Source organism: Corythoichthys intestinalis, chromosome 16 (assembly GCF_030265065.1).
Source record: "Corythoichthys intestinalis isolate RoL2023-P3 chromosome 16, ASM3026506v1, whole genome shotgun sequence".
In the NCBI taxonomy this organism is placed as follows: domain Eukaryota; kingdom Metazoa; phylum Chordata; class Actinopteri; order Syngnathiformes; family Syngnathidae; genus Corythoichthys; species Corythoichthys intestinalis.
The window spans coordinates 49,196,038-49,212,266 of record NC_080410.1 but is presented as its reverse complement, the minus strand read 5'-3'; the positions used below and the strand labels follow the sequence as shown (position 1 = coordinate 49,212,266).

Below are 16,229 nucleotides of genomic sequence, written 5' to 3'. Positions count from 1 at the left end.
ATTGGATAATTTAAACTTTTTTAACAAATAAACTGAAAAGTGGGGCGTGCAATATTATTCGGCCCCCTTGCGTTAATACTTTGTAGCGCCACCTTTTGCTCCAATTACAGCTGCAAGTCACTTGGGGTATGTTTCTATCAGTTTTGCACATCGAGAGACTGACATTCTTGCCCATTCTTCCTTGCAAAACAGCTCGAGCTCAGTGAGGTTGGATGGAGAGTGTTTGTAAACAGCAGTCTTCGGCTCTTTCCACAGATTCTCGATTGGATTCAGGTCTGGACTTTGACTTGGCCATTCTAACACCTGGATACGTTTATTTTTTAACCATTCCATTGTAGATTTGGCTTTATGTTTATGTTTATGTAGGTGGCTTGTGGCAAACTTTAAACGAGACTTTTTATGGATATCTTTGAGAAATGGCTTTCTTCTTGCCACTCTTCCATAAAGGCCAGATTTGTGCAGTGTCCGACTGATTGTTGTCCTATGGACAGACTCTCCCACCTCAGCTGTAGATCTCTGCAGTTCATCCAGAGTGATCATGGGCTTCTTGGCTGCATCTCTGATCAGTTTTCTCCTTGTTTGAGAAGAAAGTTTGGAAGGACGGCCGGATCTTGGTAGATTTGCAGTGGTCTGATGCTCCTTCCATTTCAATATGATGGCTTGCACAGTGCTCTTTGAGATGTTTAAAGCTTGGGAAATCTTTTTGTATCCAAATCCGGCTTTAAACTTCTCCACAACAGTATCTCAGACCTGCCTGGTGTGTTCCTTGGTTTTCATAATGCTCTCTGCACTTTAAACAGAACCCTGAGACTATCACAGAGCAGGTGCATTTATACGGAGACTTGATTACACACAGGTGGATTCTATTTATCATCATCGGTCATTTAGGACAACATTGGATCATTCAGAGATCCTCACTGAACTTCTGGAGTGAGTTTGCCGCACTGAAAGTAAAGGGGCCGAATAATATTGCACGCCCCACTTTTCAGTTTTTTATTTGTTAAAAAAGTTTAAATTATCCAATAAATGTTGTTCCAGTTCACGATTGTGTCCCACTTGTTGTTGATTCTTGACGAAAAAAAATTAAATTTCATATCTTTATGTTTGAAGCCTGAAATGTGGCGAAAGGTTGCAAGATTCAAGGGGGCCGAATACTTTTGCAAGGCACTGTATTTAGAGGGTTTTGGGCTGACAACCACAATTAAGATCAATGCTAGGCTAATCGTATGTATGTAGTGAGAGTGCTATCGCTAAACCATATAAACATTAAAAGCCCTAACTTCATTGACAAACGACATGAAATACATTAGACTTGACAGTGGATGTTAGCAATAACAAAAGATTTTGAATTGAAACTTTCGTAACTCACCTTTCCAAGCACAAGATAGATTCCTGTCGAATTTTCGTGGACGAGGACCTGTTTGACCCAACCAGCAACGAAGTATTTATAAGCCTCCAAGCTCTTAAAGTTTTTCAAACTTTCGTGAGAATAGGCTGATTTTGTGTGGACAAGATAGTTGTCCATATCAGGGTAGCTAGCAGATGTCAGGCAAATACGGCGGAGACAGCGGGTCGAAAAACATCGATTTAGGCATCAAATATGGATCTGGCGAATGGATAAACTGAAGCTTTTCCACATAACGCCTTTTATGCAACGCATCAAGTGAGTTTACGGCATCCGAAAGCACCGGGTCTTCCCTGAAATGCAATATAAATTGCTCGATCAATTGAGACCATTGATAATACAATCACAAAATGACGGACAAGGGGGCGGAACCATACAGCAAGCATGTGATTTTGTGACGTTGTGACGTTGTGGGTAGGGTCTATTGCGCCCGAGGCATGAAAATGAAACGATCAATCCAGAATGAGGGGAAAAAAGAAAACACACAAAAGTAACGTGTAACGGAGGCGACAATTTCTACTGTTAAAAAAAAAAAGTACTGTAAAATGTAGTTAAGTAAAAGTAAAAACTACCATTTTGTATTTGTCCTCGAGTCAAGTACAAATACACAAAAATGTACTTATGTGCTGTAAAAAAAGTACTTTTACTTTGATACATTCCACCACTGATGATGGCATACTACGCACAGCTTTCTTTTCTTGTCTTTTTTTTTGTCTCATAACCCAGTACTTCTCAAATAGTGGGGCGCGAAACATGTTTTTTTTTTTTTTTCTTGCCGTACTGGAATAAAGTGTACTTGCACATCCACTCAGTGGGTGGCAGTGGCGCTCTCAGTTTCAGAGTGCGCGCAGTATTTTTGAACTAAGGAGGAGCCCTCAGCACACACAGAAAACGGATATGAAGAGATAGTGTAAAGTGCTTTGAGCGCCTTGAAAGGTGGAAAAGCGCTATAAAAGTATAACACCAGTGTGCTGCCGCCGTTTTCGAAAGCCGTTTTACGGCCGGACTTACTCACGCAGCGACCCACTGTCTTGTCCGGCTCTCACGTCGCCGCCCGAGAAGTGCCATTTTCGGCTTGGGATCGTCACGACGACCGCCCTCACCTTTGGTTCTACCTCAGCCGCCGAGAATGCGCTTTTTTTGTGCTGTTTGCCTTTTAGCTTTGACTTTTAAAACAGTGGGTGATGAGGAAAGACCACATTTTACTGTGTCTAAAAATAATTATAGTGGACAGCCAGAAGCCAAATCAATTAAGACGCCACTTACAGACATTAGACCCCAATCTCATTGATAAGGCGCTTGATTGTTTTTCAGCGAAAACGTCCGAATATTGCCAACTATCGTCCTGTTTTGTCAGTGTTATATCAGTAAACCAGTGAGCATTGTTAGCATGCTCATTGCAAAATAACTCCGCACCATTGCAAAGGAGGTAATACTGTGAGCAGCAAAAATAAAAACTGTCTTTCTGTCGAAGGACACTTTTTTTTTTTTCTTTTATTCAGTTTTGTTTTTAGGTCAAGTTTTTTGGCATAATGTCCTCATGAGTGAATGTTTCTAATCAATTTTAATTTGTTATTATTTACTGATTTTATTACATTTTATTTTTCTGTATCAAATGGTCAAAAATGTACCTTGAGTGTATTTTTTACAGTTTGGATGTGACTTTATTTTTAAATTCAGGCAAATTGATGCGGGTCAAGTCTTCCCTGTTACAAACAAAACAATGTTAATAAAGTTATAGTTTACTAAAAGTTGATTTATGTTACTTTTTTCTTTATTACAAAAAAAGGACACAATGTTAGGCGGATGCATATTTGTAATAGTAATTTTATAGACAAATGATACTATTTACAGTGGCGGCAGAGAGTTTGGGGGGGGGGGCGCGAAACATTTACGTCTTCCTTGGGGGGGTGTAACAGAAAATAATTGAGAAGCACTGCATTAACCCAAGATTTCTTCTGTTAGGTCATACTCAACAAAGATTCATTGAATTCTTCTCCAAAACGCCACTGGGACAATACATAAGCGAAGAAGGCCCAGAGGTGCAGTCCGAGTTCTTTCAGTTCTACCTGCGGGATTTTCTCATCTTGACAATGAACGTCAGCCGTCAGGAGGACCTAGAGGTGTTGAATTGATACGTTTGCAATTCCGATGGCGTGTGTGCGTCCACATGTATTTATTCACTTGCTTTGGATGCTGCAGCTTCTGTGTATAGCTTTGAACAGCTGCGTTGATGAACTGCGCTCGCAGTTGGACGCCGCGGACGAGGTTCTGTCGCTTCCATGGGTCCACGCTGCCTACCACCAGTTCAAGAACCGAATGCAGAACCTTTCCCGAATGGTCTGTCTTGAACCGTGGGTGACCGGCAAACTCATAAGTGCAGATTTCAAGCTGGTGAGATTTTTTTTTAAAAAAAATTTTTGGGCACCCGATACAAATTTCGATACCCATCTGCACGGTATGGGCCTGATGCTGATATCATGCCCTTTGAAAATAATATCATGGTTTTTAAACATTTTAATACTTAATGGTGCAATACAGAATTTTTAATGTTAATTTAAAATACTCTTATACTCCTTGGATATTTCCTCGAACAATGTCCTGATGAATACGCAGAGTCCTGATATTTTAGCTGTGATTTTTTTCTTCCTTTCAATAGTGTTGGAATCGAAAGCACTTGTGCAGGTGCACGCATGTTCTCGCGACAGCAGTGCTGTTTTACTGAGCCTCTGCCTCACCTCTGTTAGGCAAAAACACATTTAAAGTCCAACTAAGACTTGCATGTTTGCTGTTTTTACGTTTCTGGTGCTGATTTTATAGGCCAGACACTCGTTGCTTTATGTTTGTGCTTATCCAAGCACGTGTGAATAGGAGCTTAAATAATGTTTGGTTAATTATTCATGTTGTGAATAATTTATTTTGATTCTGTAAAACAAGTTATCATAGTTGTTATATTTTGTTCTGTGGAACTAGTTCGTGACGTCACGTCATACGATATTATAGACGAAGGTGACTGTACGCAGTGTTGGGAATAATGCAGTTACATAACGGCGTTATGTTTTCAGTAACGGGGTAATCTAACTAATAATTTTTTTCCGCCGTTACAATGCCGTCACCGTTACTGATGGTCAAAAGCGGTGCGTTACTTACTCTGAATAAACTGAAGAAACTACCAGCCGTAGTGAGTCTACTCTGCTCTGTTTATTTGTCATCCAAGACTTGGGGTACGTTCAGGTTTGAGAATAGCGCGCGCGTTTTGTTTTGTGCCTTTTCTTAGCAAAGATATACCACACAGGACGTGCTGGCACTCTGTTTCTTTAATAGCACATATAACTTCAATATTAACACAAACGTACGGCTCTCGGCAGGCCGTATCTCTAACTCACTCCCAGGGGTCGCGTTAACCGAATATTTTGCGTCGTTGACCGTTTTTTTTAAACGGTGACGGAAAAAAATGAAGTCCATCCGTCATTTTGACAGGTTGCAATTCACACCCCAGACCACAGGGTGGCGAGTGAGCATATTAATTAGCTATTGTCTCTCTTGATGCATGACGTCGTTGGCCTGACTCGGAAAAATGTCAAGGCAACTGAGTGTTTGCCTGGCACGGCCAGACTGTTCTCCCTGTATTTTTCAAACACTGAGCGAAAAGTCTGGGACACAGCCTCTCGAGTAGGTACAAAATCAATCGACAAATCAGATTTATTTATTTGCGTGATGTGTTCTTCACGAGCAACGTCACTCTTGCGCGCCGAAAGTCGTCTCTACAACAACACGGATGGCGGGAGAGCCGAGAATATGTTCCAATCCACGGTAAATTCAGTTTTAAATGAGCTAAAACACATCGACACGAGACATTGACAACAGTCTGTCTCGCGCTAGCCATGTTGAATGAACTCCGTTCTCCTCGTATGTTTACTTCCACGCGCAAGTCCCTCGTCCTGCCCTCGTCGCTTTGCTAACGGCACGTCTGCCCGTCGCTGATTGGTGCACTCCGCTGTCTTGTTTGCCTCTTGTTAAGCTTGTTCGGACAGAATAATAATTAAGAATGAATGAAAACTAAATAGTATTGAATATGTCATTATTATCATTTTAAAAATGTAAGTGACGGGTAAAAATAGATTATGACCGGAATTTTATGACACTGTCAGTCAAAATGACAGACAACGAAAAGTCTAGCGCAACCTCTGGCATATATACAGGAAGCCCTGGAGTGGCCAACAATCAAACCAGAAGATGGAAGTGCACTTCAGTCATTTGCAGTATTTTTGATGGGCTGTTCAAACACAATGACAGACGTCAACTACATGGACCGTTTAGACAACTCGGCTAATATAAAGGCATTGGCAAACAAGCTTCCATACAAGCTCAAGGAATCTTGGAGGAAGTTCGCCTGCAATTTGCAAGAAAGAAGCAATAGAAGAGTTAAGTTTAAAGAATTTGTCGACTTCCTGAACAGACAAGTTATGTTCTGTATCTTCTGCATCCACTTTATGGGAATATAAAGGAGCTTAATGCAAACAAGAATGATCCCACAAAGCAGAAACCAAATTCACAAAACACTGCAACATTCAAGCCAAAGAAAGTGTTCAGGACAGTCGTGGTGGCACCGACGACGGAAAATGACAAACCAGCAGTATTAAAAATGCAGTGGCAAACCCTGTGCCTTTTGTGGCGGAGAGCAAGACAGCTCCATAGTCTGCAAGAAGTTCAAGAGCAAGCCACACAAAGACAAAATTGAAAAAAAGCGTTGTGTTTTGCGTGTTTGAAGCATGGTCACATGAGTAGCAGCTGCAAACAAATGCTCCAATGCCAAGAGTGCTCAAAACAGCATCCCACAGCACTACACATTTTCCATAAAGACTCAAGAGAAGAATCTACGAAAGACAACAGTGAACAACAATCTATTTCGAGTGCCCTCGTACGATCAACTGAAACCTGTGGTGTCACTGGGTTTGGTAAAGAAGATTCTGTTCTTTCGATAGTTCCTGTCTGTGTCAAGGCCCAAAGAGGAACTAAGACTGTCACGATCTACACGTTTTTGGATCCAGGCAGTTCAGCTAGCTTTGCTACGGAGTCACTGATCACCCAATTAAATATGACTGGATGCAATGCAAGCATCATATTATGAACAATTGGAAATGATCACTTGTGAACACGCATCGTGACAGGTCTGGAAATAAGCAGTTTGAATGGCAAACAGTTTGTTGAACTGAAGGAGGTGTATTCACAAAAGGACATTTCTGTAGCTGAGGACAATATTCCTCGTCAAAAAGATATTGATGAGTGGCCTCACTTAAAGGAAGGGAAAATCCCCACTATCCAAACTTCAGTTGGATTACTCATTGGAGTAAATGTTCCAAAGGCAATGGAGCCACTGCAAGTCATAAACAGCAGGAATGATGGACCATATGCCATGAGGACAATATTAGGCTGGACAGTGAAAGGACCACTCTGAGGTGGAAACGAAAGAGCTTCAAGCCAATTAACTGACAGGAATTACTGCAAGCAGAATCTCGGTGGCAAGGCTTGAGGAGCTTTGGCGTTTGCAGTTCAAGTGGACTTTCCTGATGCTGGACAAGCTGAAAGTTTGGAGATGTCCAAGGATGACCATCAGTTCATTCATATGGTCTCTCAATGTACAGTACACCAGGAGGGTTACTACAATGTCTGCCTTCCAGTGAACGAAAGGTCATTGTGTATGCCAAACAACAGGGCAGTGGCTGAGCAACGTGCACTAAACTTAAGGAAAAGATTTACACCAGTAATACTGCCTGCAAAAAGGTTCAAGCTAAATTTGTGTCGATAAAAATAAGTGAAGGTGCCTATGGGACAGCAAGCTACTTGCTGATGCGTTTTTGAAGTGGCGACGTTCAATCGAGTTTTGTCATGACAAAGACAAGGTTGGCACCATTGAAATCTCCAACCATTCCCAGAATGGAATTGACCGCAGCCACAGTTGCAACAAAGGTGGACAAGATTTTGAGGAAAGAGCTGGAGCTACAGCAATCTGTGTTTTGGACAGATAGCACAGCTGTGCTAAAGTATCTGAACAGCGAGTGCATGAGGTTCAAGACGTTTGTCGCAAACAGAGTGACAGCGATCCTGGAGCGCTCACAAACTTCTCAGTGGAAATACATCAATACTGCTTTGAATCCCACTGATTATGTCTCCAGAGGACAAACTGTGGAAGTGTTCCTGAAAAATGAGTACTGGATTTCAGGACCAAAGTACTTGATCAAACCACCAGATCAGTGGCCAAGAAATCCAGATCCAGCAATGATGGACGTTGACGATTTGGAGGTCAAAGGTGTGACTCAAGTGAACATCATCCAGGCGCAAGAGGCTGAAGAGCGCATGGATCAGTGGATGAACCACTACTCATCCTGGACGGCCTTGAAACACGCCGTAGCCTGGTTCCTGAAGTTGAAAACTTTTTTAAAGGCGCTGGCGGAAAAGAGAAAGGAGCTAAGAGCATTAGGTGAAGAAAGCAAGATGAGTGCATTCAAGAAAGCAGTCAAAGGAAAGTGCTTGTCTTGTAATGACTTGGCTGAAGCGAATTTGGAAATTGGGAAGTATTGTCAACGCCAACGTTTCAAAGTGGAATAGGCTATGCTACGAGAACACCAAAGAGTGAAGAAAGGCAGCTCGCTCTACAAGTTGTGGCCAGTACTCCAAGATGGTGTTATGAGAGTTGGTGGAAGGTTGAGCCATGCAGCGATGCCTGAAGAGTTCACACGTCATGAGGTTGGTGTTGAGTAAGCCTGTCGCAATATGCAATAATTCCATTTCTCGCGCGATATATAAAAATGAAGGCGGTAATTTTTTCCGCTGCGATTTATCGCCTCGCGTGCACGTGTGTGCGCGCGTGCGGCAGACGTGCTGTTAAAAGTTCGTTACCAACTGCGCAAAATGCATCTTCGTTCCAGGTCCGGCAAAAACTAGCGCCAGAGCCAATCGTTCCCATTATATCCTATTGTTCAACGTATACCGGCCGCGTCAGTGCTCCGGAGTGACTGTAGACCATCTATGGCGCGCCAGTGTTGTTGACGTGTGGGCGCTCCCGTCAGGAGTGACATTTCACGCGGGGCGGCTATTTTTCGGCACAACGCTGGATATTTACAACGAAGTCCTCCAAAACATTGTTACCGACTTGGCTGCTACGAATAACTTCACTTTGACAACGAACAGCTGAATGAAATTAAAAGCGTTGTGCTTCAACCTCGTCCTGTTTATGAAAGCCGTCATATGCTGGTGTAGTAATGAGCAGACGTGACTCCTATGGAGGACGCGCGGTTGCGCGCACGCACACACTAGATATCATGAAATGGCAAACTAGATGTGCTACGTTCCATGCCATTGGCTACGTGAGCCCAGAGTGATTATGGGACATGTAGTCCATATACTACATCGATGAATTCTAAACTGTCATTTGTCACATGAGGTTAAGAAGGCCAAATCAATCCATAACAGTGACTATAGATAATGTTGCAAATATTGTTAATTCAGTACGTGACACAGATGGATTCGGACCATAAATAGGATGTCTTGCTCATGTTGTAAACCTGGCTGCTAAGAGAGCTGTAGCAATCAACGGTGTGCCCTGCCTCACTTTACAAACAGTAAAGATTGTTCTCAGCACTTTTATACAAATTTTTTTTCATATCAGTAAGAAGTAAGCACGTAAATATTATGCACTAAAATGCATGTTTATATGATGGCAATTTAATTTTTGCTCGATAGCAAAAAAAAAAAAATAAAAAATACAATTTTTTTTTTTTTTTGCAGAGCATTAAATGTATTGAATCGGATCGAAAATCGTGTCCCCCGTATCAAAATTCGTACCGAACCATGACTTAACTGTATCGTTGCATCCCTATGGAACACCATTGCAGAAGCTATGATGGGAAATGTTTTCATTTTCCTAAATGCTTAAGTTATTAAGTGCAATTTTTTTTTTTTTTTTTTTTTTTTTTAAACACATTTTATTTCTTCTGTGTTTCTGTGCGGTATCAATATTGTTGTTTTTTACTTAAGAGGCAGGGTGAGGGTCTATTGTTTTTAGTTGTGATTTCTTAAAAAGTATATTTGAATTTAAGAGTAAATATTTATCGTGTTTAAATGGGTGTACTTGATCTATTAATATATACTGTATTCGCACTGTGTTATTGTAAATTGGTTAAAAAAAATTGGGGGGGGGCGCAATAATATCGCATATCGCAATAATTTATGAGAATAATTATCGCACACTAAAATTTGTTATCGCGACAGGCCTAGTGTTGAGACACATTCACAACATCACAGCTCGTGCTGGAAGGAACCACATGATTGCTATTCTATGTCAAATGTTCTGCATTGTTGGAGCTGTTGGAGGCATCAGAAGGATTTTGTCCAAATGCGTTACCTGCAAAAGGCTTCATGGAGCTACTCATGGCGGATCTCCCTTCCTGCAGGGTACTGCCTGTCGATCTACCTTTCACAAGGGTCGGCATTGATTACTTTGGTTCCTTTCCAAGCAAAAAGGGGATGAGGACGAGTAAAGAAATATGGCGTAATCTTTAGGTATCTTGCAATAAGAGCCATGCATCTCCAAGTTCCATCTTCGCTTGACACATATGCTTGCCTCAACGCAATCAGAAGATTTCTTGCCAGAAGACGACAAGTCACAGAGATGTATTTGGATAACGGAACCAATTTTCATTCAACGGACAAGGAAATGAGGAAATCAATCAAGGAATGGAACATGGGCAGGATTGAGCAATGCTTGCAACAGGGGGGCATTCGGTGGCATTTCAATCCACCAGCGGGACCTCCCCACGGAGGAAGTTGGGAGCGACTCATTTGTTTAGTGAGAAAAGTCTTGTGCGTCACTGTCAAGGAACACGTTTTGGATGAAGATGGTCTACGGGCCTTGCTTTGTGAAGCTGAGGCCATAGTGAACTCCAGACCCATCACAAGGGCATCTTCAGATGTCAATGACTTGGAGGCTCTCACACCCAGCCACCCGCTGCTGTTGGAGGTCAAACCGGACTTGCCGCAAGGATTGTTTCATGGGGAGGATCAATACGCCCACCGCAGATGGAGGCAAGTGCAGTACCTCACTGACATTTTCTGGAAGCACTGGTGTAGGGAATACCTCGTGCAACTCCAATGATGGTCTACGCCTGGAAGACACTTCAGCGTCGGAGACGTGGTGCTGATCGTGGATGACACATCGCCGAGGCATTCATGGCCGCTCAGACGGATTGTGGAGACTTTTCCGGCAAGGGACGGACTTGTTCATCAAGTTCGAGTTGAGACAAAAACCAGTAAGGTTTGTCGGCCGATAACAAAGCTATGCCTTCTACAAGAAGCAGAGCATAGTTGATGGACATGTCGACAATTTGTAGTTATAGAATTATTTAGGCACTACTATTTAAGTTTGGACGTTGGTAATTGTTTCACCTCTGGTGATAAGGGTTAGGGTCTGGTAATGTGGGAGCCTAAATAACGTTTGGTTACTTATTCATGTTAGTTCTGAATAATTTATTTTGGTTCTATAAAACAAGTTTTGATTTGTGGAACTAGTTCGTGACGTCACGTCATACGATATATAGACGGAGGTGGCTGTGTGTGCGGGCAGTCGCTAAAGGCAGAACGTGCGCCAAGGCAAGCTTAAGTCGACGGTGTGTATCGCCTAGTTTTCTGGCACATGATATATTCTGCAGCAAATTCAACTAATAAAATTAATTTGATTTGTGGCACTATATATTTGATACACGGCTAAATATAAACATGTCTATGCATCATGACTGTCTCAAACGACTGGAAATGGGACTTTGTCTCTTTAAATTCATCCCTCTCTATCGAGTAATCTGAGCAAAATGACCAGAAGTACCCCGTCTGCCGTTGCTGAGTTGTGCCGCCCGCAGCACATAGTCAGCAGCAGCTAACGTTACTGTTTATTTTGACTGACGCTGGGATGCTACTGAGGTGTGTAAACACGCTAGTAATGTCGGCCACATTGTAGCTAGCATGATTGGCCAAGTGTATTTGAAAAAGAGACAAAAAGCAAATGGTTTTTGTTATGCTTTGTTTTGAGTTTGCCAGTCTTTCATTTAATAGCATCATGTAACTAGAAAATGCAATTTCTAGAGAAATTGCGATGGAAGCTTTGCTTTAGCAGTTAAGCACCTCGGGGTCACTTCCTGTTGACATCAGGTTACCCTGTTAATATTTAGATGTCCAAGGCCATCGATGGCATCGACTTACATATGCGTCAATGCAATCCAAGTACATTGGCAGCAATAGAATCGACATGCATGGCCGTGAATGGCATGGACTTACTTGGGCACCAGTTCAATGCCGATGAGCTGTAATGGTGAGTTGTTGGTCAAAAATCCCAACCACTCATGTCTTTCATTAAAAATGAAGGGGGGAATTTTGGCCATTAGAAATGAATGAAACGACAAGAGGTTGTGCTAGACTTTTTCGTTGTCTGTCATTTTGACTGACAGGGTCATAAAAATCCGGTCACAGTCTATTTTTACCCGTCACTTAAATTTTTAAAATGATAGTAATGACATTTTCAATAGTATTTAGTTTTGATTCATTTTTTATTAATATTCTGTCCGAACAAGCTTAACAGAGAATCCACACCGTGCCATCACACATCAAGCAGATGAATATAACTTTTTCTCCGCAGTGACAAAAACAGCTGACTATGGCCCCAGTAGGTAGGCTACATATGGAACAATGAAATTAACAGTTCACATGCTGTGGCCTGAACGCAGTCTCACACTTTCCTCCTGGTGCGCATGGACTTGAATTGCGTGCCCGCTTGTGCAGTCCCTCTTTTTTCACCTCTTTTATCAACACCATCGTCGTTTTGGGGCTTTTTGAAGAAACTTCGGACACTCAGTTGCCTTGACATTTTTCCGAGGAAGGCCAACAACGTCATTCATCAAGAGAGACAATAGCTAATTAATATGCTCACTCGCCACCCTGTGGTCTGGGGTGTGAATTGCAACCTGTCAAAATGACAGATGGACTTCAGTTTTTTCCGTCACCGTTTTAAAAAAACGGTCAACGACGGAAAATATTCGGTTAACGCGACCCCTGGAAACGACGTACATGGCTGCCAATGGCATCCCATTAGAAACGAATGGTAACGTTTTTGGAGAATTTGTGGGGAACCTTACGTCTGAATTCCAAAAAACCCATGTTACGGCGCGAGCGGGTCATTCAAAAGATTCCCTGCGTCGCATTAGGATTCAGGTCATTTTGGTAGTTAAACAGTGTCGATGGGCCAAATGTTTTGGGCTGGTCGGCGCGCAGAGAAAGGCCATTGAGGAAAAAACATCCTATTGATTTGGAGACATCATATGGTCATTTCCTGTTGGTATTTTAATGTACGCGGCCGTCAATGGCATCAAGTTACATATGCATCAATGGAATCCAAATACATTGCATCAATAGAACTGACATACATAGCCGTAACTGGCACAGTTGTACATGGCTGTCAAAGGCATCAAATTACTTGGGCACCAGTTGAATGTCAATGAGCTGTAATGGTACGGTTTTTGGTAAAAAATCACAACCACCCACTTTTTGGCGCTAAAGATTAATTTGGGGGAGGAGGGTTCATTCGAAAGATTCCCTTCATCGCACGAGTTTTCCGGTCATTTCGGTATTCGAACGGTGTCGATGGGCCAAACGGTTTGGGCTGTGCGGTGTGCCGAGGAAACACCATTCCAAAAAAATAGGAATAAAATAGATGGTTGCTTTTGCATTACATGCAAAGCTACCATCAGTAAATAAAGTTTTTATTTATACATTTTATTGCCTTGAAAAGCGCCCATCTAAATAGCAATTTCCCTGTCTTTAAGTTTGTCGACGTGTATGCTGCTCTTTTTTGCCTGGACCACCTGGGGACAGACTTGGGGACAGATTCACAAAAACAAGACTGGGTGAGACGGGTCAATAAACTCAAGATTCCCATTGAACTGGTCTGCTCTGAGAACAGTGTGGGATGGTACAAAGACAGAAGCAAGAGACTTGTCAACGAAGTCCGGTAAACTAGGATGAATTGAAAGCGGCTTTTGAGCAAACAGTGATATGTATCCTTAACATTTTCAGATCGCAGTGGAATCGGCTATTTTCGCTGTCGTTATTTGCTGAGCACTTTAAAACGCAACACAAGGAGATGATGGATTTAATCCTGGAGCATATGCGACAACTCGACGAGGTGAGTGAGGAGTTTTTGCAAGTTTAACAGGTACCATGGATAGAAAGACATGAAATTCTTAATAGATAAATGTTAGTTTGAGTTAGAATAATATGACATTCAAACCCATCTTAATGTTTTCATTTTAATGAAATTTGCAAAATTAGTTCAACCGGTAGGTTGCCATTGTTGTTGACGACGCAATGCACTCTGGCTGGTGATATCACTGGGCGGCGCTGGAGTGCTGCCACAGTGTCAAAAAAACAACAACAAAACAGTGTCACTCAGGCATGAAAATCTCTCACCTTTTGAAGTCAAAAAGGATGACCTACGTGAATCGTCTAGATCCGAGGAGAAAATTTTAAAGGGAGGTGGGGGGTGGGTCGGGTGTAGGCATGTGCCGGTTACCTTCACGGTTTACTATGCTATGAAAATGTCGCGGTTACAAAACCACTAAATTTTTCCGTCATACAGTAGTACATATTTGTTATTTTTCATGTGTCAAAAATGCAGCCAGAAGTGGTTTGGCGCGGCAGCGCTTACCCCTTCCCGTTTGACGCTATTCCAGCAAACCCAAAAACAAACACTCCAAACACAAGGCGTACTTTTCTTCAATTTATTGAGCTCTCAAATCGTGGTAACTGAAATATACCAAATGAATACATTTAAAATGTTGTACAAACGTATTTTCAACGTGTGAGTAGCTTCAACAGTTTAGCTTCATGAAAAAGTTCGCCAAAAACAAAACATATTTTCCTTTCAAATTCAATACACAAAGTTATTAAAAACTTACAAAGACGTTAGCAAGGCTTAGCTAGGAGAGCTTCTCCTAAGCACAAATTCACGTTCGCTGGACTAGGGGAGGTCCCACTCCCAATTTTTTTTAGATGAATGCATTTGCCAGCATATTGAATTTGGTGAGTAATGGTTTCAATTCTTTTCATATTCTGCGGTATGACAAAGTTACTGCCGTTCTTTGCAGCTTGCGGTGAACACTGCCAGAGCTAGCCAAATCTCTGGTAAAAAAAATATAGCTCCCGTTAAGTTAGCGTCAAGCTTGTGTATTTAACGGTAATATAAATGCAGTGTTGTCAGTCACGCGTTATGTGAGTAATGCGTAACTGTAATCTGATTACTTTCCATGACTGTTTTACAGACACCATTTTTTTCATTGTGACGTAATTTGTTTAAAAGTTTAAAATATGCGAGTGAATCATTTTTTAGTCGTTTTTTTTTTTAAACAAAATATACATTAATTAATGATTGTAAGCTAAAAAAGACAGACATTTTGAATGATATTACTTACCTTGTTTTCATGGCTGGGATGAAAAAAAAACGGTTGCACGACGTCTGTAAACGGGGGTTTTCAGGGTAAAACCGGCAAATTGAAAATAGCACGGGGGCCTCATGTGCCATGAATCTGCAATGGCAGCATATAGACATATTGTTCTATGAAACACAACAGTTGTTTTGGCTTAAAATAAAGCACTTTCTTTTAAAGAGCAGTGCAAGAGCAGAAATTGCTTTTTCAGTCTTGTCTGTGTTTTCCGTTACATTACATTCAAAACTATTTACAATATGCAATTTCAAGCAAATATTTAAAATATGTTAGAAAAAAGTGGCAATTATTCACAAGCAAAAAGTAACTACAGTGGGGAGAACAAGTATTTGATACACTGCCGATTTTGCTGGTTTTCCAACTTGCAAGCCATGTAGAGGTCTGTAATTTGTATCATAAGTTCTCTTCAACTGTGAGGGACGGAATCTAATACAAAAATCCAGAAAATCATTGTATAATTTTTAAATAATAAATTTGTATTTAACTGCATGAAATAAGTATTTGATACATTACCAACTAGTAAATATTTCGGCTCTTAGCTTTTTTAAGAACCCCTCCTGTTCTCCACTCATTACCGGAAGTAACTGCACCTGTTTGAACTTGTTACCTGTATAAAAGACGCCTGTTCACATGCTCAAACAAACAAACTCCAACCTCTCCAAAATGGCCAAGACCAAAGAGCTGTGTAAGGACATCAGGGATAAAATAATAGACCTGCACAAGGCTGGGATGGGCTACAGGAAAATAAGCAAGCAGCTTGGTGAGAAGGTAACAACTGTTGGAGCGATTATTACAAAATGGAAGAAGTTCAAGTTGACGGTCAATCTGCCTCGTTCTGGGGCTCCATGCAAGATCTCACCTCGTGGGGCATCACTGATCATGAGGAAGGTGAGGGATCAGCCCAGAACTACACGGCAGGACCTGGTCAATGAACTGAAGAGAGCTGGAACCGCAGTCTCGAAGAAAACCATCGGAAACACATTACGCCGTCATGGATTAAAATCCTACAGCGCACGCAAGGTCCCGCCGCTGAAGCCAGTGCATGTCCAGACACGTCTGAAGTTTGCCACTGACCATCTGGATGATCCAGAGGAGCAGTGGGAGAAGGTCATGTGGTCGGATGAGACCAAAATGGAACTTTTTGGTCTAAACTCGGCTCGTCGTGTTTGGAGGAAAAAGAAGGATGAGTACAACCCCAAGAACACCATCCCAACCGTGAAACATGGAGGAGGAAACATCATTTTTTGGGGCTGCTTCTCTGCCAAGGGTACAGGACGACT

At 41.8% G+C, this 16,229-nt stretch overlaps 1 protein-coding gene across 5 annotated transcripts in view; it reads left to right on the top strand.

Annotated features, from left to right (window-relative positions):
- LOC130931959 (E3 ubiquitin-protein ligase rnf213-alpha-like) overlaps window positions 1-16,229 on the top strand; it is a 171,406-nt gene that overhangs the window by 73,131 nt on the left and 82,046 nt on the right. For all 5 annotated transcript variants that reach the window (XM_057861229.1, XM_057861228.1, XM_057861231.1 and 2 more), the window contains 4 exons: window positions 3,371-3,528; window positions 3,608-3,799; window positions 13,273-13,457; window positions 13,523-13,631. In XM_057861229.1, coding sequence (XP_057717212.1) covers window positions 3,371-3,528; window positions 3,608-3,799; window positions 13,273-13,457; window positions 13,523-13,631 — 644 coding nt within the window. The remainder of the gene's footprint in view (window positions 1-3,370; window positions 3,529-3,607; window positions 3,800-13,272; window positions 13,458-13,522; window positions 13,632-16,229) is intronic.